This window comes from Misgurnus anguillicaudatus, chromosome 22 (genome assembly GCF_027580225.2).
Source record: "Misgurnus anguillicaudatus chromosome 22, ASM2758022v2, whole genome shotgun sequence".
In the NCBI taxonomy this organism is placed as follows: Eukaryota; Metazoa; Chordata; class Actinopteri; order Cypriniformes; family Cobitidae; genus Misgurnus; species Misgurnus anguillicaudatus.
Genome location: NC_073358.2, coordinates 27955746 through 27982917, shown reverse-complemented (window position 1 = coordinate 27982917; position 27172 = coordinate 27955746). Strand labels below are relative to the sequence as shown.

At 36.8% G+C, this 27172-nt stretch overlaps 1 protein-coding gene across 2 annotated transcripts; it reads right to left on the bottom strand.

Annotated features, from left to right (window-relative positions):
• Positions 1-431: 431 nt before the first annotated feature.
• wdr44 (WD repeat domain 44) lies at positions 432-27110 on the bottom strand. Of its 2 annotated transcripts, none has more exons than XM_073860775.1 (20): positions 26857-27110; positions 26619-26775; positions 20712-20745; positions 18746-18823; positions 17395-18019; positions 17074-17207; positions 16859-16951; positions 14595-14731; positions 13709-13792; positions 13165-13417; positions 12905-13049; positions 8838-8902; positions 8627-8743; positions 7776-7897; positions 7501-7693; positions 6481-6582; positions 5590-5705; positions 3415-3542; positions 2846-2988; positions 432-1211 (listed from the first exon to the last, which is right to left on the bottom strand). In XM_073860775.1, the coding sequence occupies exons 2-20, from the start codon at positions 26693-26695 to the stop codon at positions 1122-1124; spliced, it is 2736 nt and encodes a 911-aa protein (XP_073716876.1). In that variant the 5' UTR covers positions 26696-26775; positions 26857-27110; the 3' UTR covers positions 432-1121. The 2 variants fall into 2 exon arrangements, with proteins under 2 accessions (XP_073716876.1, XP_073716877.1); XM_073860776.1 differs by having other exon boundaries at positions 432-1210; positions 2854-2988; positions 26857-27108.
• Positions 27111-27172: the final 62 nt, after the last annotated feature.

Below are 27172 nucleotides of genomic sequence, written 5' to 3'. Positions count from 1 at the left end.
TATATGATATTTTAAGCTAAAACTTCAAATACGTACTCTGGGGACACCAAAGATTTATTTGACATCTTAAAAAAGTCTTGTGAAATGTCTCCAAGTTATTTTTTTTATAATTTGTAGCAACCCCTCACTACTCAAGAAATTTTAAATTAATTGTAATTTCAAATTTATTAAACTTAAAAAAAAATTCAGTGCAACAAGGAAATTGTATAATGTATGAAAAGAATAATTAGGAAAAAATATTTGAAAACAAAAATCTATCATTGGTATTTAAGTCACTTAATATTGACATCAAAGATATTGGTACAGTTAAAAACATTTGATAAAACTTTTGTCATAAGGTTGACATTAGAATAAATGCTAAATACAAGAAATCTTATTAAAAAATATTAATGTGCATGTTCAGACTAAGAAAGAAGCATAAAGAGACAAACTGAATCACACCAGTGAAAAATGCAATGTTTTAATGCATACATAGATTAAAACACCATACATGGGAAAATCCTTTTTTTCTGGAATCGTACACATAAAAAATCTGGTTCAATTATTTTTTACAACATAACACTGACAAAGACTTCTAAACTGAAATGAATTTAGTTAGTGCTAGCGTTGGAAATGTGCGATACTTTCTGGAAAACACTCGAGGTTGGGATTAGAATGTGCAGGAAAAAAATTAAAATGCTGTGTGTATTTCTGCTATCAATTCTGTTCACAAACAGGCTTGCAGGTTCACTCATCCATTAAAACGGCATCATCGATCTGTGCATTGTAAAGCCCTTTTGTGTACGCACGATAACAGTGTAATAATACCTCTCAACTATTCATCTCCAAATGAAATCAAATTATTAAAAAGGTAAAAGAAAGAGAGAAATGTGTTCGGCTGTGAAGACATTTAAATCCCTGTTACTTAACTGTCCCCGCCCTCCAACTTCCTGGGTCCCTGTTCTCCGCAAATAAGGCGGGGCTTAAAATCTCCGCCTCTCAGAGCACTCACCAGCAGCTGATTGGTCAATAAATGGGGGCTCAGTTAGATGTAAAGTGGCACTGCTTTAGTTTACTCAGTTTCAGCTCTGCCCAAAATAAGAGGAATTTTTTTAATTATTTTACGTGTGCTAGGTGTTCACTCAGTATTTTTTAACATTGACAAACACTTTAATGGCTCCGGTGAAATCAGCAGACAGCAAAACTTCAGAGTGGTCTGTTTTCAGCGCCCCTGAGAAACAGTAAGATAAGATAAATGAACAGCGGAAAGAGAAAAATGGGTGTCACTTTTGATCGTCAGCACATGTAGGGGTGGTTTCCTGGACTACAATGCATGTTTGAGCTGCCTAGGCTATGTTTACATTAATGCATTTATCCTTTAAAACGCGTTACTTTTCTAAAACGCCTTTCATCTACACTACATCACCGTTTTCGACCCTCATAAACGGATTCGATCGCAAACGCTGCAGACCCTGTTTTAGTTTGAGAACTCAAGACGTTGCGCTGCAGTGTAAATGAACGAAGACGGAGTCTTGTGTAAACGAACAGCTGATGTTAACGTGACAGCGCATCATTTTCAAAGTAAACATTATTTTTATTCAGGTAAATGGAGGCTTGCAACAGAGGTTTTGCCAAAAATAGTAAACATCTACCAACCCTCTATTATAAACGCTATATCAGATTGTTTTAACGTGTATCCTTATAGATAATGTCTGTTTTATATTTATGTTTGAGTATTGTTGAGTTTGAATATTGTTGTAATGTTGTTTATGTTTTGTTTAAATTTAGTTAGCTTATTACGAAAGATAGACTGTAATTTTTTACGCCATATAGGGCGTTGTAAATGCCAATATGAAGGGAGAATTGTAATGGGTCAGACTTTATTTCGAGTTTAATTTAAGTTTTGTTTGCTACTTTAAAATGAATTTCGTTTCATATAATTTGTCTCTTAATTTGAATCGATGTTTTGTTGATAAGTTTTGTTAATATAAATTAATAAAAACAATAAAATTAACGTCATATGCTCGTTTAGCCGATTGCGCTTTTTGCTATTTCTGTGTTGCTATTAACGTCATATTAATTTTTATTAATTAATTGCACACTGAACAGCGACAGGTAAGGGAAGATAAGTTATTTGGTGTTTACCTCTTATTATGTTTGATTAAAGTTTTTGCTTTGCTTTGAAAAAAGCATTTGCTGAAATTTATTTTTGCTTCAAGTTCGCTACTGTTTAGTACTGTTCACTTGAATGCTTCCTTTTTAAATCATAAAGACCTTTCTGTTTGGTTTATAACATCAACATTAACCTATTAATATGTTGTAAGGGGGGGGGGGGGGTGAAGACTTTCCAAAACACATTTTTATAGGTTCAAAAATAGTGTCTGTTGTAGTTGCCGGCAAAGGATCCAGGTATGAATTTTTGTCAAAATGGCACACCCCTAGGCTGCATAAATGCGCAAAGGTAAGCTATTATTAGAGTAATAAGTTATTTTACACTTTTATGCGCATGCTCAGTTACGTGATTGGTCATGTTTCATGCGTTTATGGTGGTGTATAGTGTGGATGAAGATTCTTTTTAAAATGCCAGTATAAACAAAGATCGTTTTCATTTTAAAATGCCGTTTTAAAACGCAAATGCTCTAGTGTAAACAGGGCCTTAATTTGAACACATCTTGCACTGCAACATTTTAACATATATATCAGTGCCATTATTTTGTCTCAAGATGCACACCGTATTGTTTTTGTAAGGTATGCTTTTAAAAACTACTTAAATGTGGTAATTTAACTAAGGCCTAGTCCTGGATTCATCTAAAACCTGTCCGGGAAACCGCCCCATAGAGTTTACAGTTGTAATGTCACATTTAGCATCAGTACCTGATGGGATGGTCTCCGAGTCATCCGTGTTGTCACTCTTGCAGTCCGAGTCAGGCTTCTCTACTCCTGCCTCCTGAGGCACAATAAGATCCGGATGCGGAGCAAAAATTGCAGATGTCACCACCGCATTATGGGCTACAAGCAAACAAACAAAATCGGTTTAAGAATGTACAAACATTGATCACTCCTGTTTTCATCTCAACATGCATAACCTTTATTCAGTTAAAATGGATAGTTCACCCAAAAATTTAAATTCTGTCATCATTTACAAAAACCTCACATTGTTTACAAACCTTTATAAATTTCTTTGTGATCAGAGGCCCCATTGACTTCCATAGTATTCTTTTATCCTAATATGGATGTCAATGGGGCTTTCTGATTGGTTAGGTTACAAACATTCCTCAAAATATCTTCCTTTGTGTTTATCAGAACAAAAATATTTATAAGGTTTGTAACAACATGAGAGTGAGTAAATGATGACAGAATTTTCATTTTTGGGTGAACTGTCCCTTTAAGAAGCATCAATATATGATTCATTTTTGTTGTAACATCAAATATTACCTTTGATTCCTTCCCAAAAGTCATTACGATCTCTCCGCACAGAGGTAAACTTGCTTAGGTCATGGTATGTGCTCCAGATGTAAACATACCTGTCCTCTGAGCCGCTCACAATGAAGGAATAGTCATGGCTAAAAGAAAAAGAAATCAAATATGGGATCTTAAAATAAGATTAAAAAAAACACAGTAGCAGTTTTAACATAAAGTGGCATGGCATCTTACGCACAGAAGCCACTGGCACGTGCCACTATGTTTAGTGGCACTTCCGGGTTTCCATTGGCTCGTACCAGTGGCTCGTCGAGTGGCATTTCCGGTGTCCAGTGGCTCATGACACTTTTTAGTGGCTCGTCGAGTGGCACTTCCGATGTCCAATGGCTCATACCACTCCGTTTGGTTGCTCGTACACTGACACATGTCAGTAAAACTTAGATCTGTTTGATTGAGGCATGTGGCACTGATAGTCACTGATCGATCATTACAGATTCGAGCGTAACGCGTGCTGCTGCTATGTTCATTTAATTGTGACACAATGATTTTGTGTGTCCTTTCTGACTCTGTTTCAGGTAACCGAATGCGTAAATTGAGCCGAGAGCTAAATATATCATCTTGACGCTCGTTCATAAAGGAATTGTATGATCACAGTATTTAAAATGGAAATGCATAATATTTTGAGTGTTTTCATTTAATAAAGCACAGTATTTGTCCGAGCCATGGTCGTGTGAACATTGTGCCTTTTCTTAATATTTAATCAGTTTTTGTAAATCTTTTTTTTTAAAGTAGTTTGCCTAATTTAAGTGAGTCTACTAGATACCCTTTAAATGAAAGACGAGATCTAAGAAAAAAAACTGACTCCTTCTTAAAGCATACTGTAGGCAACATTTAGATCCAATGAAATGCATAAAATAAAGGAAAAAACTGTGTTTGATTTAATCATTTGTAAAGTGTTTTGCTAAGTGTTTTGTAAATCTGTTTTGCTTTGAAATAATCCAACAATTTATTTAAAATAATTACTATCTCATTAATGTTGTGAAATAATAATTTGTTCGAACCCTTATTTCTTATAGACAACAATCTATACTGTATAGACTATATAAAATGTAATTTTGAAGGGCACGTGACGTATCTGCACTGTCAACACCGTGTAAATATCAAGTTGTAAAAAAATAAAATAAATATCAAGTTGTAAATATATGTGACATTGTTTTTAAACATAAACATGGTTAGACTGACACCTACTGTTTTGGCGTGCATGTGTGTAAATGCGGTACTTTGCAGAAAAAAAAATTATAATATTCTGCGAGATTCTTATAAATGACACTTTTTATTAAAAACAACACATTGGCACTGGTTACAAATAAAAACATGCCACTCACAGACTACATTTTCCCCCAAATAATACAATTAGAAAATTTATATTTAAAACTATTATACAATATACAATATAGCTCAGACAAATGTTGTGCTTTATTAAATATATAAAATATTTGCCTTCCCATTTTAAATATTTACATTTTTAATACTTAAATTGTGAATTATGATCATACGATCATCAAGATGTCCTATTTAGCTCTTGATGCATTTCACGCATTCGGTTACCTGAAACACCAGACAGTCAAAAAGGACACACAAAATCATTGTGTCACAATTAAATGAACATAGCAGCAGCACGCGTAAGTTACTCTCGGTTCTGTAATGATCGATCGGTGAATATCAGTGCCACATGCCTCAATCCAACAGACCTAAGTTTTACTGACATGTGTCAGTAGACAAGCCACAAACGGAATGGTATGAGCCACTGGACATCGGAAGTGCCACTCAACGAGCCACCACTAAACAGTGACATGAGCCACTGGACACCGAAAGTGCCACTCGACGAGCCACTAAACGGAGTGGCATGAGCCACTGGACACTGGAAGTGCCACTCGACGAGCCACTGGTACGAGCCAATTGAAACCGGAAGTGCCACAAAACGTAGTGGCACGTGCCACTGGCTTCTGTGCGTAAGATGGCATGCCACTTAATGTTAAAACCCCTTCTCAAAAAACGGGGTGTCGATGTATATGTGGGTGAATCCTGCATGTATTTATCACTATGCAATACAATTTATGCTAAAATATAAATTTTGGGGGGATTTTCTCTGCCATAAATGTCAAATCAAAATGTCAACTCTCTTCTCACCTGAAACTGGCTTTGATCTGACTGCTGCTGTTCACATAACCTTTGTACTTCATAGAAAGAGACAAATCTCTCAGGTCATACAGGCGAATCCGAGAGTCATTTGACGTCACCAAGATCTGCAGTGAAAAAGATTTCGAATGGTTATGCGGCTGTCAAATCAGACTGAATGGTTTTATCACAAGGTTTTATTTTTTATAATTTGTCAGTCTCAAGCATTGAATACAGTGCAGGATTTTTGCAATCCTATAAGATCACACTGTGCGACATGAATAGTTTAAACTTGAGTACGACATGCATGTAGACTGCACAATGATGACACGGAGGTTTCGAAGGCTGCGTCACACGTTAGCGCAACGTCACCAGCATGTGCTAGTGGTAAACAAATACCAGTATGCAGGTTGTAGCAGCAAACACACTGTGCGTTGATCATGCTGAATTTCTGAAAACTATCATGGGCTATCTTTGGACGCAAGACCGGGAAAACTGCCGTCTTTGAAGATTTCTCACTGTATGAAATAGGACCACCGATAAAGAGCCACGATAGCAGAAATCACGCCGATTGTTTCACGATGGCAATCTTTCGGCTGGAACAGCCAAAAATCGTGCAGTGTATCCCAGGTTTCAAATTAAAATTGTAATCTTTGACATGACCTTACTCTGACAATAACATTTAAGATATCAAGGTTATATTTTTACAGAATGTTCTTTACATTATTTGATTTAATGTAGAACTAGTAAATCACAAGAAATAATGACTTTAGATGAGGTTTTCACAGACGGGGTCACCTTTTTTATGAAGTAGACAAAAGTTTCAAGTCTAATGTCAGGCTTTTTATATTTTATCTGGATTGCTATATTAGTGACTCATTTCTCATTTCCTGAGCGTCTCACCTTATTCTCTCCGGGAAGTGGCTCGATACCTGTGATTTTTCGGCCCACGCGATTCCTGCCTCTTGTGGAGCGAACATGGATTTGGGTGTGATACTTGAGGCGCTGAGAAGAACAGAAAGAAAGAAGTGATAATGAAATCCTTATCAACCATTTACAGTTTGATTTAAAAATATATTTTGTATTATTGCAGTTCCAGGAATATTTCTTCCTGTTAAAGGAACCATTCCCAAAAGATAAAGCATTATCTCATTAGACAAAAATCATGTAGACGACTACTGTGATGCTTTTATAGTGCTTGACAGTCCAGGGTTACTACTACTTCATCCATTGCTGTATAGTGAAAATTATTTTTTGTGTCCCACAGTAAAATACAAAGTATACGGTATTTGAATGGAATGATAGTGAATAGAAAATGACAGAAATTAATTTTTTTAGACGGTATAATATTTTGAAAAGTGCATTAGGTAAGTAAGAGATAATGTATAGCCAGGTCTTGTATCACACTGAAGGGGCTTATTTCACAATAACAACCGGCTGCCTGTACATTATCCTGCTTATTACACAGCTATTTACCTCATAAGTAAGGTAAGGAACATTAAATATTGATTTGAAATATTTTATTTGCTCATTTTTAATATGTTAATTTTTGTTTTTAAGATATCACCGTGTTTTGAGCAGTTGGGAATAACAAACCTTCAAATGTCACGATTGGCCAATCAGAATCAAGCATTCCAACGAGCTGTGCAGTAACATGAATGAACAGTATGCAATATAGTTTAATAGCATTTATTAATCTTTGTTCATTTTAGTTAATGCCAATACAATTGTTCACGTTGGTTCATTGTGCATTAACTAATGTCAACAGTTACAACTTTTCATGTTCGTATATAGTAGTAAATGCTTAGATTAACAACTAAGATTAATAAATGCTGTAGATGTATTGTTCACTGTTAATTTATGTTAGTAATGCATTATCCAATGTTAACAAAGTGTTTCGCCAGTTATTGAACAAACACACACCTCTGTGTCATAGAAGATACAGCGTCCATCATAGGTGCCTATAACTGCGTATTTTCCATTCTGGCAAAAGTTAGCGGCCGTAATCAAACGCGTCTGTCCGTCCACCTCATTCCACAGTGCCACCTTTTTATCTGGAATATTCCATAACCGCAACTTTCCATCCAAAGAACCGCTCAAGAAATATCTGTCATCCTAAGGAAAAAAAAGTAAATACGATTGAAACACACAAACACACACGCAATGTTGCGGACGCGTGTGGACAGGTACACTCATCCCTGGGATGAAATGCGATGGCTGTCACAAAGTCTATATGCTGAAAGCAACAGAGACACTCCCTCCTGGAGATGTGCCACAATCGAACCGTCTTATCCATAGATGATGACAGGAGGAAGTAATTCTACTCAACACAAAATACAATAGATATCGATTGCAACGTTATTGACTACACTTTTGCCTCAAATGAATACCGTAGTTTACCCTAAATGACCATTTTTGCTATTTACTCGCCCTTTAATGACCTTCTAAAACAAAAGATTGTGAATTAAAATGTAACAAATTAATAAAAAAGTGTCCTTTCCATACATTTACATGATAAATGGGAACTGAGACTTTTTTAAAGTTTTAAAATGGAAGCATGAACACCAAAAAAAGTATTATAACTGTAAACTTATACACTATATACCAGTCAATAATATGACTTGCATGCAAATAAACCAATTTACGTAATCACTAACTTAAATAAAAATATTTGATCTTTGTAAAAGCATGGGAAAAAAAACACACTAGCATAATACTTTTAAATCCTCAAATTTTGAATGACAACAAATTGTCAAAATTAAAGAACACGTATTTCATTGCTAAAAACAATGTTATTGTGTGTAAAAAATTTATACGTGTTTGCGTAGTTTATGGTTAAAAACACATTATTTTCCACATATCGTACATTTTTGTAGCTTTGGTGTGTACTTACACACCAAGGGAAATGTTAAAACGTGAATCGGTCAATAGGTGCTCTTTAAGACAAAATATACATTTAAGTGTCATCTTTTCATTTAATTCTTCATTATTCTTTACACGTTGCTTTAATACAGAGGCTTAGCGGAAACTGAAGGTTGTAACCTCTTACCTTTGACCAGGAAAGATCCAGCAGGTCAGCTGTATGACCCTTGTACTTGCAGAAAGGAACCTGTCGGAATGGTACGTTTTTATCCTCTGTGTCTGGGTCCTCGACTGCAGCTCCAATCTTGTCGAGAGCAATAGAAACAGATGCAGATATTTTATAACCCGAAGCAATCATTTGACAGTATGAAAATGGGAATAAACAAAACATAGCTTACCCCTCCTTCAGTATCTGATTTAGAAGAACACAGACTCTCCTGAGAGGGAGACGGGGATACACGTCCTTAAATAGAAAAGAGAGAGAAGATACACAAGTCTTTTAAAACAGAAACATAGTTTATTTCCAAACTACATATAAGGAGCTCAGATGCAAAAGGTGCTAAATGCCACCTCCGTAAAATTTGGATAATGATATTAACTGAATTCTCACATATTATACATTCATACAAATCTGTGGCCTCAGGCCATTCAGAAATACCGGTTTGTTGGCAGAATCCACTAAAAGAGAGATAAAAATGCTAATTTACAAGAAAACATGGCAGATGCACTTAGAAAGGTTTTGCATCTAAGCTCTTCATATGAAGTAAATTTTTGCAGCTGTCATTAGACTTAAAGGAACAGTATGTAAGAAATGTATATGAATTAATCATAAAATGGCCCTGATATGTCACTAGACATTAAGAAATCATTTTCATTTCAAATACTTATATCACTCACAACAGTGGTCTGGGCAGGATATTGTCATTTAAAAAGTGGAGTTGCAGCCCTCAACTGATGTTTATGTTGTCATGTTGTGTATTGACCACCAGTTTTGTGATTGCAGTACCAGTTTTGGCCACAATCCTACATACTCTTCCTTTAAATTGAAATAAAATGCATGGAAATAAGTTTTATTAGTTTACATTGTTATAGTTGTCACACCTCGGACAGACTTATTACCCTTATATGCTGCTATGTGTGGCATTCAGACAAACATATTGACCTGAAAATGTCATTTTAGGTCTAGCAATACATATCACTTGAAGGCACAAGTCTAGCCAAGACAGCATGTAACATATTTTGTGTTTTTATAGTTTATTACTGCATGCTTTTTGGGTGCTTTATATGCTGGTACGGCAGATACTATTCTGTTGCACCTGCACTTGTCTCCACACCTTAAAGGTGCAGTGTGTAATTTTTAAAAGGATCTCTTGACAGAAATGCAAAATAATATACAAAACTATATTATCAGGCATGTATAAAGACCTTTTATAATGTACCGTTATTTGTTTATTGCCTTAGAATGAGACGTTTTTATATACATACACCGAGGGTCCCCTTACATGGAAGTTGCCATTTTGTGCCGCCATGTTTCTACAGAAGCCCTTAATGGACAAACTTTTTTTACTAAGTTGTCTCCGTTGATTACATGTTTTTCCGGAGGTGGCTACTGTAGCTTCTCTATGCGTTTCAAAAGTGAGAGCAGTGGACTGAGCCGTTGGTTGCAATTTGCAACCTCACCACTAGATGCTTACATTTACACACTGCACCTTTAAATGGGTCTTTAATACGGTTTTGGGACAATATCAGGTCATATGGGATTGCAATTAAACTTACATTTAATTCATACAATGACAGTGAAAATATAAAGTACTCTCTTCTGAAAGAAAACAAATGTATTTTTTCTGCATATTACTATAAAAAAAAAATTGTGGGTCCTCCTGAGATAGATTATACCCGTCTAAGCTGGTCACGAAATGAAAATGTTTGGGTATCACTGGTTTTGTGGTCATAAAAAACACATCTGGCCACATAATACCACAACTGACCAATCAGGATAAAATATATTCCAGGGCACTGTGTAATGTAAGTCTGTGTGCTGATATTGATGAAATGTTCCCAAATGAAAATATTGTGGTATTAAAATAAATTATCTTCTTATGTCATTACATGTATATGATTTCTTTTCTTCAGCTGAGCACAAATTATTTTATATTAAAATGCTTGTGTCACATGATGAAACACGGATATTAACGGTAGGACATTTACAAAATATTTTCACGAAACATGATCTTTACATAATATACTAATAATTCTTTGGCACAAAAGAAAAAATGATCATTTTAATCCATGCAATCTATTTCTTGCTTTTTCTACAAATATACCTGTGCGACTGGTTTTGTGGTCCAGGGTCACAAATAGCCACAAAACCCACAAGGACCAATGAGATTCAAAGTTACTGCAGTACCGCTGTGTTCCATAGATATGTGACGTATTGAATACTAACTGTGGGTTTACACCAAACGCAAAGCGTGCAATCGCATAGTGTTGCTTGCTCTAGATTACTCGTGGGATTTAACTTTGTGTCATGCAAATTTTTCGCTCTAGTTGAATATTTTCAACTTGGCCGAAGATGCGTTTGAGGCGTACAGCGCGTGTTTTCACGGCAAACGCGCCACCCATATCGCATCATTCGCATCGCCACATGCAAGGACGCGTCTAATTGCGTCTTTGCATTGACTTTGAATGTAATCTACTCACGCAAATCGTTGAACTCGCATCTGGTGTAAACCCACAGTAAGGGGTGGTTTCCCAGACAGGGATTATTTTAAGGCAGGACTAGGCCTTATTTTAATTATGAAAAATAACTAGTTTTTAAAGGTGACATAGAATGATTGAACGGGGTATTTATCCTTGTTCTGTGATATGACATGTAGACAACACTTTTTTTGTTTGGGTCTGTAATGCCTTAGAAGCTTCCTAAAAACCTCTTTCAGATAGCTCTATTAGGGTGGGGGATTTTAAACAAGTGGGTTTGCACCTATTTGGCTCCCCCCACTGGCTTAACTTGCAATCTCATTACTGATTGGCTGACTTTGCTGCCACTCAAAAAATGTAGCCAATTATTTTAAAGTGGAGGGGCAGTGAGATGCCTGTGATGTCATAAGCATCAGTTTTTCAGATTGGGCCGTTTTCTGGCTGACATTTCTAAAAGAGGAATTTCTATGAGACTGAGATGTTTAGCATGTCTAGCACTTTTTGTATGTTCGTGAATGCGGGTAGACTACCATTATTCACCAAAGACAAGGTACAAATGGTTTTTCATTCTCTGTCCCCTTTAACAAGCATGCATTACTAAAAAATACTTGTGTGCATTTTGTGGCAAAACAAAGGGAAGCGATGTATTTAAAGATATGTCAGTGCAAGTTGTTTTCAGTTTGGACAGCTCTTACATTTATTTTAGTCTAGGACTAGTCTAATTCCTGTCTGGGAAACCGCCCCTAAAAAAGGTCAAAATATTAATGATTTCCTCTCACAGACATATTTGTTTGAAAAAGTTATTTATGCATTTGTCTTTAAGATTAAGAAGTGTAGGGGTGAGCGGGGCACAAACTAACACGGCTACTTTACAAATTTATACAGGTCAGAGCTTTAGGTCTTTTTCTCTTACTGTCAGAAGATGATCTCCTGTGAATGTGTGAAAATTCTATTGATATAAGATAATGAAAAAAGCGTGATTTGAAGGCATAGAAGTAAATTTCTTCATCTTATGTTTTTTTTTTTCGATTTCTGAGTTGAATGTGTAAGTCACCAAATCCAACCTTATATTATTTTAATCACTGCCTTGTTACCTAAAACATAAAACCATTTTGAAACATGTCAGCAACTTCTAGTAACTGAGAGCTGGGATTGAAAAATGTTTTACACAGCGGTTGTAACACAGTGTTACAATTAAGCTTCAGGCATACAATGATAATAAAAATGGAAACAATGTAAATACCATTAATCAAAATGATAAATATTAAAACAATATCAGGGGAAATAACTGACAATTATGATTTTTTTTGTCTGAATTGTGAAGCCCTTTTAAAGGGAATGGAGAATGGTTAGATGAAGGATCATGAATGGATGAATGTGTGAATATCTATCTATTATAGGCAGATATATAAACAATATTCAACTTAGTATATAGACAGAATTTTATTGAATTATTTGTGTTCAAAAACATTTTCTAGCAAGTGTTAAAAAACCTCTGATTGTTACAAATAACCCCACCTATGGGGGAAGTTGTTACGTTTGCACTCCTGTCACTTTTGATATAATTGTATGATAACGGGAGGTCCCACAAAAAATGTTAAGTGTTCATTTGTAGCAGAGATGTGTGTGTTGATTGCGTAAAAAATGATTAATCTAACTTAAATATTTTTTGAATGACAAAAGCGTTAGTTTGCGCCCTGCTCTTCCCTATAGGTACTGTATGTGTTGTACAGAATGGAAGCTTTACATGAAGATTGTATTTGGTTACCTTCTGTATTGTATTTTATTCTCATGTTGTTGAAATAGTCGTAGGCATTTTTTAAAACCCAGATCCGGACTACATTATCCTGCCCTGCTGTAGCCAACAGCCTTCCACAATGAGAAAACTTCATTGTCCAAACCGCACCCATGTGAAAAAAAAATAAAGAAAGAATGAATGGTGGAGGGAGTGTTTAAACCACTAAATAATAAACCAAATAATTCAGGTTAAAAGTGACAGGAAAGGTCACACCCTCTCCTCACCATGTGTTCTCCGCTCAGGTCCTGCACCACTTTGATTTGGTCGAAATCAAAGGGCCCTTTGAAGCTGTGAGCGGCTTTAAACTTGACCGGCCTGGTGTACGGCATTCCCTCATCGTCACTGGAGGATGGGTCGTCCTGGTCCGTGTGGAACACTTCATCTCGAACGCTCTTGACTTTATTCACGGCCTTCTCGCCGTATTCTTCTGCCAGGTGCTTTGCCCTTTTCACCGATTTCCCCAGAAACTTTTTTAGCTGTGTTCTGAATAAAAGAGCAAAGAACCCAACAGAGGAATGAACAGAGCCCTATCGACTTTTATTTACCTTTATGCATTTGCCAGAGGCTTTTATACAAAGCAACTTGCAGTGCAATACAAGGAAAGTCAACCCACAACTTTTGCAGTGCTAACAAAATGCTTTATAAATTACCATAAAAATGGACCAATTTATTGCAAAATAAAATATTAAAAATAAAGAAATTTGCAAAATATTTTGAATAAAACATGTAACTGATGGACAGGCCTAATATAATAACATAACATTAATCTCTTACGTTCTCTGTTTGAGTTTTCCTCCATCTGTATCTGTAAGGGCAGGCTGGGATTTATCATCATCATCCGACTGTGCCGCATCATTTCTGCAGAGGAGAGAGAAAGAGATATGTACCAACACTGATCCAGGACCAGATCAAGTAGCCTAAATGTTTAAGATGAACCACAATAATGGGAACTACAAAACTTGTATTGGCTCAGCATTACAAAGTACTTGCTGCCAAAATGTCTTATGTTGTGTTTACTGGTTTAGGAGAGGAGATGAGATTACATGACTTCTCCCTTCAAAAAAAAAGAAAAACAGTCTGTAGGCTTCACTTTGGCGGATAAAATGAGGGCAGATGAAAGTGTGGAAAATTGGATTACTGACAGGATTCAATCCTCCAGCCTGAAGGCACCACAGCATTAGCAAGAAGTGTCATAAGAAATATTATAAAGAGTGCCATAAAAGGAAAATGATCCTCTATATCTTTTTAAACCGTGGGTCACGACCCGCCTATGGGTCACAAATCACTTGGTTGTAGCGGCAATGACATCGATTTTAATATGATATACCATTAGGTATTTTGATATCGCAATTAAACTTACATATCATTGAAAAATAGGTTGGTGGGTCCATGGATAGATTATACCAATTTAGATGGCTCGCAAAATAAAACGTTTGGGAACCCCTGCTTTATATAACACATGAAATGCAATCTCAGGTACATTGTGAAATATTGAAGCGTTTTACACACTGTGGAAAATGCACTGTTATTTTGGAATTCAAAAAGTATTTCACAAAGCCCAGTAATGCGTGCGTCCATCTATCTATCGGATTCACAAATACTCAAGAAGATCTGTAATAAGGATGTTACCAGTGCGTTGTGAAAAATGCAAATCACTTACGAGATATATTCCTTGGTTCTTCTCATGATATGCAATGTAAGAGGGTTGATTCCAGTGGGTAGTTTCTCTTCGGCCTGGATCAATGGGATCTCCTCACCAGTGTCCAGATTCTTGATCATGACGCTTGCGAGGATTTCCTATACAACACAAATGCACATAGACTATGCACAGACTTTTACAAATGATGATTGAAATTTAACATCCGTAAGCACACAGAAGTAGGGCTGTCACAATGATTAAATAATAGTATTATCGCGATTGTTTGACCTCATTGCGATGATTTCAGATCACCGCAATGATTGCACATCCCTTTAAAAAAAACAAGGGGGAGCTGCAGCGCCTGTATTAACGAGACTGTATCGTATGGCACTCCTGGACTGACAGTGTAATGCGATACATTGCAAAGCCATTCAATACAGTGGAAAAAAACAGCATTTAAATAAATGCTGCAAAACTTGGTAAGCAGTATAAACTGGGCTGTGCGATTTAGGAAAAATATCTAATTGTGTTTTTTCTACCAGAAATTGCAATTCGATTTACGATTGCATTTTGTGGCAGATGCAATGTGCCACAAAATTCAATTGGTCACAAAGCCTCTTTGCATATTTCTCATATCACATCCTTTCGCGATTTGCTAATTGCAACGTTTCACATCGCGATTCGATTGCAATTAATCCCCCAGCCCTTGCTATGAACTGCTGAGTAAAACATACATTTCCAAACAGCAATTTCAATTTATGGAAGTGAATTATGCTATTCTTAAGGATCTGTGAGGAATTTATTTTTTTGCAGCCACTAGAGACATGTGGTCCAGTAATAATATGACCTTAATAGGATGGCCTCATATTTAAGGCATGTTCTGGTATTAGTTTAATTTGATTGCATTTTTATATATTTAGTTATTTTTCCAGACACTTTATTGTGTTTATATCTTATGAAGAATTTTCAGTTTTGAAAGATATATTCATTAAATAATTATTTTAAATATGCGCTATGTGTATTCATATATATTAAGAATAAGGCAAAGTGTCAAAAAAGCAGTTGGGTGTGTTACAGTGTATTTCTGTGCCAAATGCACTTGGCCAGGGTTCGTACAAGTTTCGGATTTTTTTTTTCGATTACAGGTCCAGCTGACATTTCAGGGATTTCTATACGTATCACTTCTTTATATTGGCACTTCCCCTGGAAAACCCCTCCCAGCCGTCAATCAGCTGGAGACGCTAGAACTTGCAAACATCATATCACGCGACACAGTTTTGTTCAATTTCAAAACTCAACAATGGCACGAAAGAAGAAGTGTGTTTTTGGATGTAAGGAGAAGAAAGCTAGCCTTATGGAAACAATGGATATAGTTTATTATCCGGGGGAGCAGCGGAGTTTTGCGTGTGTGTTTGATGTGCTGGATTTTCCCAACCGGGTCATGAGTTGCATGCGGTAAGTAAGACTTCTGTCTTATGTTGTAAATATGCGTGTGCATATTATATAAATGACATGAACATGTAGTAAATCATAAGTTAAACAGTGTTGTATAGTGTTGCATGACTCGTACTCGCTCCTCCCGCGGTAGTAACTACTACATTTTTTCATATGTTATCGGAAAGATTCGGTAAAGCTAATCTTTCTTTTATAAATCTGATTAAACTAAAGACTCTTCGAAGATATAAAGGATGTAATACTAGTTTATAGGTACTCCAGATTAACATCAGAAATGCAGAAACAGCGTGTGTTACGTGAGCATTAAATAATCACAACAATATGTGAAAATTATTTCATATAATTCTCATATTTTTTTGTTTGTTCATGTCAAAGCAATAAAACAGACAATTAATTGTCATAATCGCCACAATTTATTAGACAATTAACTGTCAGCCAAATGTCATAATCGTGACAGCCCTACACAGAAGTGATTTTATCAAGTGATATAGTTCAGCCGCGGTCACACTAGACTAGAGCATGCGAATATTTGTCGGACGATGCTGCGGGGAGTGGGCGGGGAGCCGTTTATTAAATCTTTGGCTGCATCCATTTGCGCTTTCAGTCACTCAATGACATACAGGTTCTGTAGTGGTAACAGATCTCCAGGTGATGCGAAATCGCAAGTCAGAGTTTACCAGACGTGAACTTTGCTACGCAGTGACCTGCGAAAAATCGAAAGCTTGCATTTTCGGTCTGACGCATTTGCATGCGTATGAAAAGAACGAAAAGTCCAGTGTGACCGGCCCTTAATGCAAGCATGCACACATACACACACACAAAATAAATACCTCATCTGTTAGCTCTCTCCCTGAGTTAGACCTTGGTCTCTGTGGCCCTGGAGTCTCACTCCCACTTGTACTAAATGCCTGCTCATCATTTTCCTGCTCACACACAAAAAAACACAAATTGATGATGTTAAATACTCTAACTTATCATTTGTAATATTGATTCTTGCATATTTACATTATTATATTATTTGGTAAAACTATATTCAGCTACAAACCTGTGCAGTAACCACTTTGTCACCACTGGTGGCGCTAGCGAGATCCAGGGAGTGCTGGAGCTCTTTGGGAACACCTCTCATCGTGGCACATGGACTGACCAATCCACATGGCTCATCTGTTGGATCTACAGAAACTGACCAATCATAGGACACCATATTGCTTAAGTATATAAAATTATTACCATTTTAAAACATTAAACTAAAATGTGACAAAACACAGGCCATAAAGTCCTCAAACAGTAATTACCAGACACATATACCATAACTATTTTCAAATATGTCATATATAAACTGTGTACTAAAGAAAACTTGAAAACCTACCCTCAAGCCCTGTTGGTCGCATCAATTCTTGGGACTTTTTACTAGGTGGGAAGGTGGGCCGTGAAGGGGGAGGCGGCCTAGGAGGTGGCGCTGCGGAAGGTGGTGGTGGCCTTGAGGGTGGCTGCTTCTTGGTGCTAGCTACAATGTCAGGCTCCACTGTAAACTGTCGGGGAGGTTTGGAAGGACCAGAGCCATCCGGTTCAGTCATAGGGACTTGTTCTAAAATGTCTGCCGTTTTAGGAGTTTCTGCACACGGTACAGGGGAAGGTTGTGATGGCTGACCCAAAGCACTAGTAATGTCAGGAGGGGGTGGAATAGCTTGGTCCTGGCCCACTTGGGCTCCATCTGCCACATCAGGTGCTCTTTCCTGAATGTCCTGTGACCTCACTTCCTTTGGTCTTACATCAGGCAGCTGTTCGGTGGGACCAGCATCGCGTAATACCTGATCAGAGTCTTTTGAAGCTACCAGAGCAGCCACAGGAACCTGGATTTCTTCAGGACCGCAACCTTCTGCTCTTGGGATCTTCTCGGCTTCAGATAAAGTTGCACACGTTTCCTCTCCTCTCAACAACTGATCCTCCACTCCATTCGTTTTCTGACTTTCCTCTATAATACTGTCAATAATCTGAAAGACAGACATCAGAAAGCATGTGTGCATGAAGTATTCAAGGTAACAGGATGGAGCAACTTTTTTATCTAACCGATCCTTGTGTGGAGATCGCTTTGTTTAGACTGATTACCTAAACTAACGTTTCTCAACAATGTCAATAATGACCATGCCTACAAAGGTCACAGGGTCCACATTTATTGACGCTGAGCTTGGAATCTAAACAATTTGAAGGTTTAAGGAGGGATTTAAACAAATTTAGGTTATTTGAACAGAGACATCGAACACTAGACTGAATGATCTGCATTTTGGGCAAACATCCAACTGCATTTAAATACACTATGAGTAAACTATAAGTACACTATAGCCCTTTTCACACAGACATTACGGAAAATACACAGAAAATGCATCCAGGATTTGTCCTGACCTGGATCGTTTGATTTTTGGTTCATTCAGACTGCCTCTAATCCCTAACTTCATTGTTGCAATGACCCTCGCGTCCTCACTATGGCACGCCCCTTACGACAGGGGATCCCAGAACATTTACAGGATGTGTTTGTGTTCACACAGAAGCCTGTCTGCCAATTTTACAGGTATTTTCTGGGACAAAAGTGCTGTGTGAATAAGGTTTATGGATCTATTACAAATACCAAAGAGTAAAGCAGAAACTTAGAAGGAGAGAGAGAGAGAGAGAGAGAGCAGATGATAAAGCAAGAGTGTTGGTAGCATAACACACAAAACTACCTGAAGGGAATCATCATTTCGGGAATCTGGCTGAGCCAATCCAGCTGTGACTTCCTGTACCACATTTTCTGCAAGACCCTACATGCAAAAACATAATAAAGATATGAAGAGCTCAGATGCAAAAGCCGCTAAACGCCACCTTTGTCAGAAATGAGATAATGATATTAACTGAATGCTATCGGCACATATTATACATTCATTCAAGACGTTCGCTTCATATCTGCTTAATCCTGACCTCAGGCCATTAAAAAAAAAAAAAACGTTGTAGATTATAGATCTAAAGTGAGGAAAGATCCAGAATGATCTAAAAGTACTGCAAGATCGTCAACAGCAGGTAAGACCTGGTTTGTTGCGTTTCTTAAATTTTTTATTCAAATATTTAACAAATCTAGAATCAAGTGTCAGGCTCTGCTATAAAGAAAATGGAAGAGCATTACATTTTGTATTCCTGTAACTAATGCACTTCAATAACACAAGACCTAGCGACTACACCTATGCCCTTTATGTCTCGTTTCTACAGACCGGTACAGTACGCAATTATGTCCTCCTGTGTCAGTGGTACCAAAATGGCATACTGGACGTCACCACTTTTTAAAGCAAGATCCACTGCATAGAGTTAAAAGGACACTCCAGTTTTTTGAATACATGCTCATTTTCCAGCTCCTCTAGAGTAAAACATTTGATTTTTACAGTTTTGTAATCCTTTTAACCGATCTCCAGGTCTGGCTGAACCACTTTTAGCATAGCTTAGCATAATCAATTGAATCCAATTAGACCATTAGCATCACGCTCGAAAATAGCCAAAAAGTTTTTTATTTTTCCTATATACACTTGACTGTTCTGTAGTTACATCGTGTACTAAGACGGACGGAAAATTAAAAGTTGCAATTTTCTAGGCAGATATGGCTAGGAACTATACTCTCATTCCGGCATAATAATCAAGGACTTTGCTGCAGTAACATGGCTGCAGCAGGCGCAATGATATTACGCAGTGCACGAAAATAGTCTGCTATTGAAAGTTACCAAGGGGACTATTTTCAGGCACTGCGTAATATCATTTAATTTTCTGTCTGCCTTAGTACATGATGTTACTACAGAAGAGTCAAGTTTTAAATAGGAAAAACATATTTTTTAGCACGATGCTAATGGTCCAATAAGATTCAATGGATTGTGCAAAGATATACTAAAAGTGGTACCGCCAGACCCGAAGATCATCTGAATAGATTCCAAAACTGTAAAAATCAAACTTTTAACTCTGGGGGAGCTGGAAAATAAGCATATGTTCAAAAAAGTGGAGTGTCCCTTTAACTGGATGACAGAGAATCAACACTTGTGCATGACATACTGCACACGCTAAATTAAATTGATAATGCATGTTTCACAATTATCACAGATTGACATTTTATTACTGAAATCCCAGGTTAAAGCAAAAAAAGCAAAACACTTAACAGCCCTTTAGAATTATCCATGGTTTAATTATACTAACATGCATTTATTGGAAAAAAAAGATTACAATTTTTTGGTTTTATGTGTAGTAAAACAACCACCACAAATTTACCATGATCTCAACACAATAATCATAAGGTATTCATTGTAATTTTTCCTAAGGGAGTAACTAATCAGAATTATATCGGTTGCAAAAAAAGGACTTAGCGCACCAGACAATCAGGGCTTTTGCATAACAGAGGAAGACCAGGCGGGACAAACGGGCTCTGTAAACGAAAGTAATAACATCAATATTTGTATTAATGTGTGCGTGAAGAACAAGATCTGCTGTGTCATTGTTGTTTACTGTGTTGCTTTGTTCTTCACATGACAATGACATCGATCAGTCCCGATTCGTAGGCTACTGTATCGTACCGTTGGTAGAAACGAAGCTGTATTCGTTTGTTGTGCTTCTTTTTCTCTAAATACAGATGTATTGAATAGGTAAATACAGGTGTATGTGTGAACAGTAAACTCCTACCTCGGGTTGAGGAAGGTCAAACTTTGCAGGCGACCTACAAAACAACAATGGATGATGGATTAAAAAACAGTTCTGAACTTTAAGGATTTAAATGCTTACAACACACATATTATGGGTCACAAAGCTATGTTTTGTCATTCATGCTCACATAAAGAGTTACCAAAAATGTGTGGAATTTGAGCCGTCATACCGTTAAGCTGTGGATGAAGTGTAATCTAGACTAATTAGTAAATGTCAATAAGGTTTTATATGTACAAAAACACATCTGGTGGATATAAGGGCTCCTCCCAACACTGACTTCACATAAGGAGGTGTGAGGAATTAAATGAAGCCTTTATGACACAGCATTCATGAACAGACAAGACTTTCAGTCTTACTGAACACTGTTTACTTTCACTGAGACCCTGCAATGTTTATGCAGTTTGCACACACTTATTTAAAGTAACTTGCAGAAAATGTATCATCTGTATGTGTTCACTGGGAATGTTTGTGCCCATCATCAACATTGCTAAATCACTGTCACAAGTTTTCTGACACCTCTGACCCCTGTCACACTGCAATGATAAGACCGCATAGACTTTTCCTATACTATTTTACATTATTATTTGAACTCATTCTTCATACAGGAGAGCAGTTTATTTTCTGAACCTTAAGTCTACACATTGTTTTTCAATCAGTTATAACACTCTAAGGCTATGTTTACATTAATGCGTTTATCCTTTAAAACGCGTTACTTTTGCTACGTTTACGCCTTTCATCTACACTACATCACCGTTTTCGACCCTCATAAACGGATTCGTTCGCAAACGCTGAAGACCCTGTTTTAGTTTGAGAACTCAGACGTTGCTCTGAGTGTAAATGAACGTAGACGGAGTCTTATGTAAACGAACAGCTGATGTTAACGTGACAGCGCATCATTTTCAAAGAAAAAAATATTTTTATTCAGGTAAATGGAGGTTTGCAACGGAGGTTTTGCCAAAAATAGTAGGCTAAACATCTACCAACCAGCTATTATAAACGCTATATCGGATTGTTTTAACATGCATCCTTATAGATAATGGCTGTTTTATATTAATGTTTGAGTATTGTTGGGTTTAATGTGTTTATGTTTTGTTTAAATTTAGTTAGCTTACGAAAGATAGACTGTAATTTTAAACGCTATATAGGGCGTTGCAAAGGCCAATATGAAGGGAGAATTGTAATGGGTCAGACATTATTTTCCAGTTTAATGTAAGTTTTGTTTGCTACTTTAAAATGAATTTCGTTTCAGATAAATTGTCTCTTAATTTTAATCGATGTTTTGTTGATAAGTTTTGTGAATATAAATTAATAAAAACAATAAACTCAACGTCATTAATATAATGCTTGTTTAGGCGCTTGCGCTTTTATTTTTGTGTTGCTAGCGGAGGACGTGCACAGACCTCGCACACTTTTAAAAATTAATGCAATAAGCATTTCGGGTAGGCTAAAGCAACACTTCACCTCTTACTATGATTGATTGAAGTTTGCATTTGCTGAAATTTATTTTTGCTTCAAGTTTGCTACTGTTTAGTACTGTTCACTTGAATGCTTTCTTTTCATAAAGACCTTTCTGTTTAGTTATAAAATCAAAATTAACCTATTAATCATATTAATATGTTGTAGGAGGAGATAGAACAGTATAAGTGTTTATGTTTTGTTTAAATTTAGTTAGCTTACGAAAGATAGACTGTAATCTAAAACGCCATATAGGCGTTGTAAAGGCCAATATGAAGGGAGAATTGTAATGGGTCTGACATTATTTTCCAGTTTAATGTAAGTTTTGTTTGCTACTTTAAAATGAATTTCGTTTCAGATAATTTGTCTCTTAATTTTAATCGATGTTTTGTTGATAAGTTTTGTGAATATAAATTAATAAAAACAATAAACCCAACGTCATTAATATATAATGCTCGTTTAGGCGCTTTAGCTAACGTTATTCTGTGTTGCTAGCGGAGGACGTGCACGGACCTCGCACACTTTTAAAAATTAATGCAATAAGCATTTCTGATAGGCTAAAGCAATACTTCACCTCTTACTATGTTTGCTTAAAGTTCGCTACTGTTTAGTACTGTTCACTTGACTGCTTTCTTTTTAAATCATAAAGACCTTTCTGTTTAGTTATAAAATCAAAATTAACCTATTAATCATATTTATATGTTGTAGGGGGGAAATAGAACAGTATAAGACTTTCCCAAACACATTTTTATAGGTTCAAAAATAGTGTCTGTTATAGTTGCCAGCAAAGGACCCAGGTATGACTTTTTGTCAATATCGCACACCCCCTAGGCTGCATAAACGCGCAAAGGTAAGCTATTATTAGAGTAATAAGTTATTTTACACTTTTATGCGCATGCCCAGTTACATGATTGGTCATGTTTCATGCGTTTATGGTCGTGTATAGTGTGGATGAAGATTCTTTTTAAAATGCCAGTATAAACGAGGATCGTTTTCATTTTAAAATGCCGTTTTAAAACGCAAATGCTCTAATGTAAACATGGCCTAAATCTTAGTCACTATTTATTTAGTCATCTGGGTTTTCTTTTCTATATATATATCTGTCTTGTTGTGACTCAAACACTAGCTGTCTGTCAAACTATCAGAGGTGTAAAGTACTTCACTATTGTACCAGAGTATTTTTTGGCTACTTTGTATCAAACATAGGGATGCACCGATATGGACATTTTGGCCGATACCGATAACCGATAATTCTTTATATTTGGGGGCCGATAACCGATATATATAGGCCAATAAATATTTATATTATTTTCACAATGAAAAACTCCCAGACCGCGGACATCTTGTCTTTGCGCTAGACTAGCATACTCTTCTTAAGCCCGCAACACGTGTCATCTTCGTGCTATGTCACAGAAAGCACCAATCAAAACTCCACATGGCCAGCAATGAGCAAGTGAAGTGGTTCAACAAACCAAAATAATCCATCATTTATCGGCTTTCGTTTATGTGCCTAATTTTGCTATCAGACCGATAACCGATAATATTACAAATAAGCAGTTATCGTCCGATAACGATATGTCGGGCGATATATCGTGCATCCCTAATCAAACATATTAGCAACTTTTACTCTCTACTCAACTACATTTTTTATTGAATATATGAAGAGTTTGGTTCCAAAAACGCAATAAATCCATTTTGACTAATTTCGGTAAAAACGTGTTTTCTATACCAAGAAAGTGACAAGATGAAAAACACTATTTTCTGTTACAAATTTTCACATAGCATCTTTAAGTTATAAAAACATAAAAAATTCTAATCCATAACTTGATTTTCAAAGATTTATTATTAAAAACGAATTATTTTTTCCACAAAATGCAATAAATCCATGATACGTTTTTTTTTCAAAATGCTATAAATCTATTAAATCAATATATAAATGTGCATTCATCTTTGCCATGTTGTATTCATTTAGTTGACTAGTGGTATACACTGATTAAAAAAATAAACATTAATGACATTAACCAAAACACTAACTTTGTCATATTAAGAAAACTGTCATTGCTGCGGTTATACTTGGGACGTCGTCGCTTAACAGTTTGCACAGCGATCACCTGTAAAATATTTTGGTCCTGCTCGATTTTCGTTGACTTTGAGTAGAATTATGGAAAGTTTTTCATAAGATCACCTGGGGTCAATGTGTTAGCATGAGAGCAACTTGATGCTGTCGGGAGAACAAGCAAACGGCTCCCGAGTGCCTCTCGCGTAAATTATTAGATGTTGATGGCTTACGTTTTTTTCCTGTCACAGAAAACCACCACAGGTTTATCAATGCCATTAAAGTATTTTTTGTTTTTGTTTGTTTGTTGATTGATAACGAAGTACAAACTAGATGAGGAAGACTAGGATTCCGTGTACTCAATGCGCCGCCATTGTTTGTTAACAATGCGTGGAATGGTGAGCTGTAATTTGTGGAGCAGATTTATTGCATCCTGCAAAAAAGTAAAAGTGGCATTTATTGCATTTTGGGAAAAAAGGGAGAAATGATGACAGAATAATACGGCGGATGTTGTATTTTGCGTAAAATTAGGAATTTACTTTTAAATACTGACCTGATATAATACTGATTTTGGCAGTAACCTGGTTCTCACATTTTGGAACCAAACTCTTCATATGTACTCTTCATTCCAATACACTTTTACCATTACTCATTACATGAAAAGAAAGCACAAAAAGTTGGTAACTTTATCTACTGGGGTTTATTTCTTTAGTAGTGGAAGAAGCGATATAACCATCTGCAGGGAATTAATGTAATTTGCCCTTATGCACCAAAGAGGCTACTCCACATAAACGCAAATCCAAAGCTTGCCGAATGCCAACTGTTTCATATCAATTAAAGGGATGGTTTACTCCAAAATTAAATTTTGCCATTAATTACTCATCCTCATGTTGTTCCAAAGCCAAAAGACATTTGTTCATCTTCAGAACACAAACTAAGATATTTTCAATTAAATACAAGAACTTTCTGACCCCTGATTGACAGCAATGCAACTACCATGCTCAAGGCTCAGAAAGGCAATAAAGACATCGTTAAAATAGTCCATGTGACTAAACCAGTTCAATCTTCTATTCATAAGGCAACAAGAAAACCCTTGGTGCTCAAAAACCCAAATGAGTGACTTTATTCCACATTTTCGTCTCTGACGCACACTCACAAAGCATCACAACGCATACACATGCCGCTGAAAACGGCACATGCCTGTGAATTGACAGGCGCTGGCCCACTGCTCCAGACATGAGCCATAAACACAACACATTTAAGTAAATAAGACAGTGCGGTTTCACGGCAAAACAGCACAACACGTATTGAAGCAATGCGACCAAAGCGCATAAAAATGACCCATCTAGGCATAGATATGTATAAAGGCTAGATGTCTTGCCCACGCTGCTGGCCAATTGAGTGGAACGTCCACATTTGGCGGCCATCTTACCACAGGGCGCACGCTCACTCGTAGCATTGTGTTTTAATGATGCGTGTACTTTTAAATGACCATACTTTGCTTAATTTTCTACCGATTTTCAAACGGTTTGGTTTGTTATAAACGTCAAAGACGTTTTTGTTTTTCCGTTACATATCTCTTAGTGTGATTTCTTATGGACTTTTAATATAAGTGCACCCTTACTCAAGTTGTATTAGAATTAGTGACTTTTATCTTGTTTATCTTGAGTCGTTTTTGCAGTAAGGTATCTAATACTTTTACTCATGTATGGTTTTCAGGTACTCTTTATATATCTAGAAACTAGCACTGGTCTTAAAGAGGTAATATAAAGATTGTAATACCATATGAGGTCTCTTGATGAAATTCCATAATTTGTATGTCCTTCTTGTCCATATCTATTCACATATGCCTAGTAAATATGTATGAATTTCTTATGTGTGTGCTACTGCAGAAGTGCTAAATTATGTTGTACAGTTGTGAAAAACGAGATATCCTAAACTTTTTTTTTTTTTTAAATAAAATGTTATACCATTCGACTCTGTTTAGGCGTTTAAACTCTTTGCAAAAAGTTTCAAATGACAAGACCAACACAGTACAGTACAGCCACATCATATACAACGCCACGTATCGTTTGGGACAGTCTCACTAACATACTAAGCAGGCTCAGAATCCGCCCTAAAATGCTCAATGCGTTTTGAGACACGAGACATAAACTCGCTTCGTGTAAAAGTCATATGATTTTAATACATTGCGCATAATAAACCTATGGCTGGCTGTGCAAAAGTAGTGTAACTATAGAAACTGAAGGGGCAACTGTTGACAGCTTTGACAGGTGCCGCCTTGTTCCGCAGTCAGATAACATAACGTTACATCAGATAGCGCCATGATAACAACACTAAAATGCATATTTTTTTATTTAGCAAAAGAGACTCACGCATGAGGTGAGGGAGTGAAGTTGACATCCTCCGCCGCATCGTAAAACTCCTCCGTGTCGCTGGTGTCGGACGCCATTAAGCCCGGGTTGCATACAGAGGCCGCCGCCACTGTTTCTGTTTCGGTAAACGACAAAAAAATCTCCTTCCCCTTATGACCTTGAAGAGGAGAAACTAAATGTTTGGTATCTTCATTTGCGGCTGCAGTGTGTCTGTCATGAGGTGGGAGAGGCCACTCACCTGAATGCACGATAACGCAGCCAGACACACGGCCTAAGTTAGCTCATAAGATCTCTAGATCTCCGACGGGGGAGTTGATTTTTCCTTTAAAGCAAGATCAAACGGGTAGGTTTATCCGATTAACGGGTAATGCAATGTGAAAGCCCGCCTGCAGTTGTCCATGCGGACTGTCAGTGATCCTGGCATATCGGGATGATCTCCCAGCGGGATTTATGATCGAAAACAAACCGATAGGAGGAAGAGAAACGGCGGCGACAGGTCTTCTCGCGTTCACCAGAGTCTCGCAGGAAATCTCGCGTTGTTTAGGGCGTGCCAT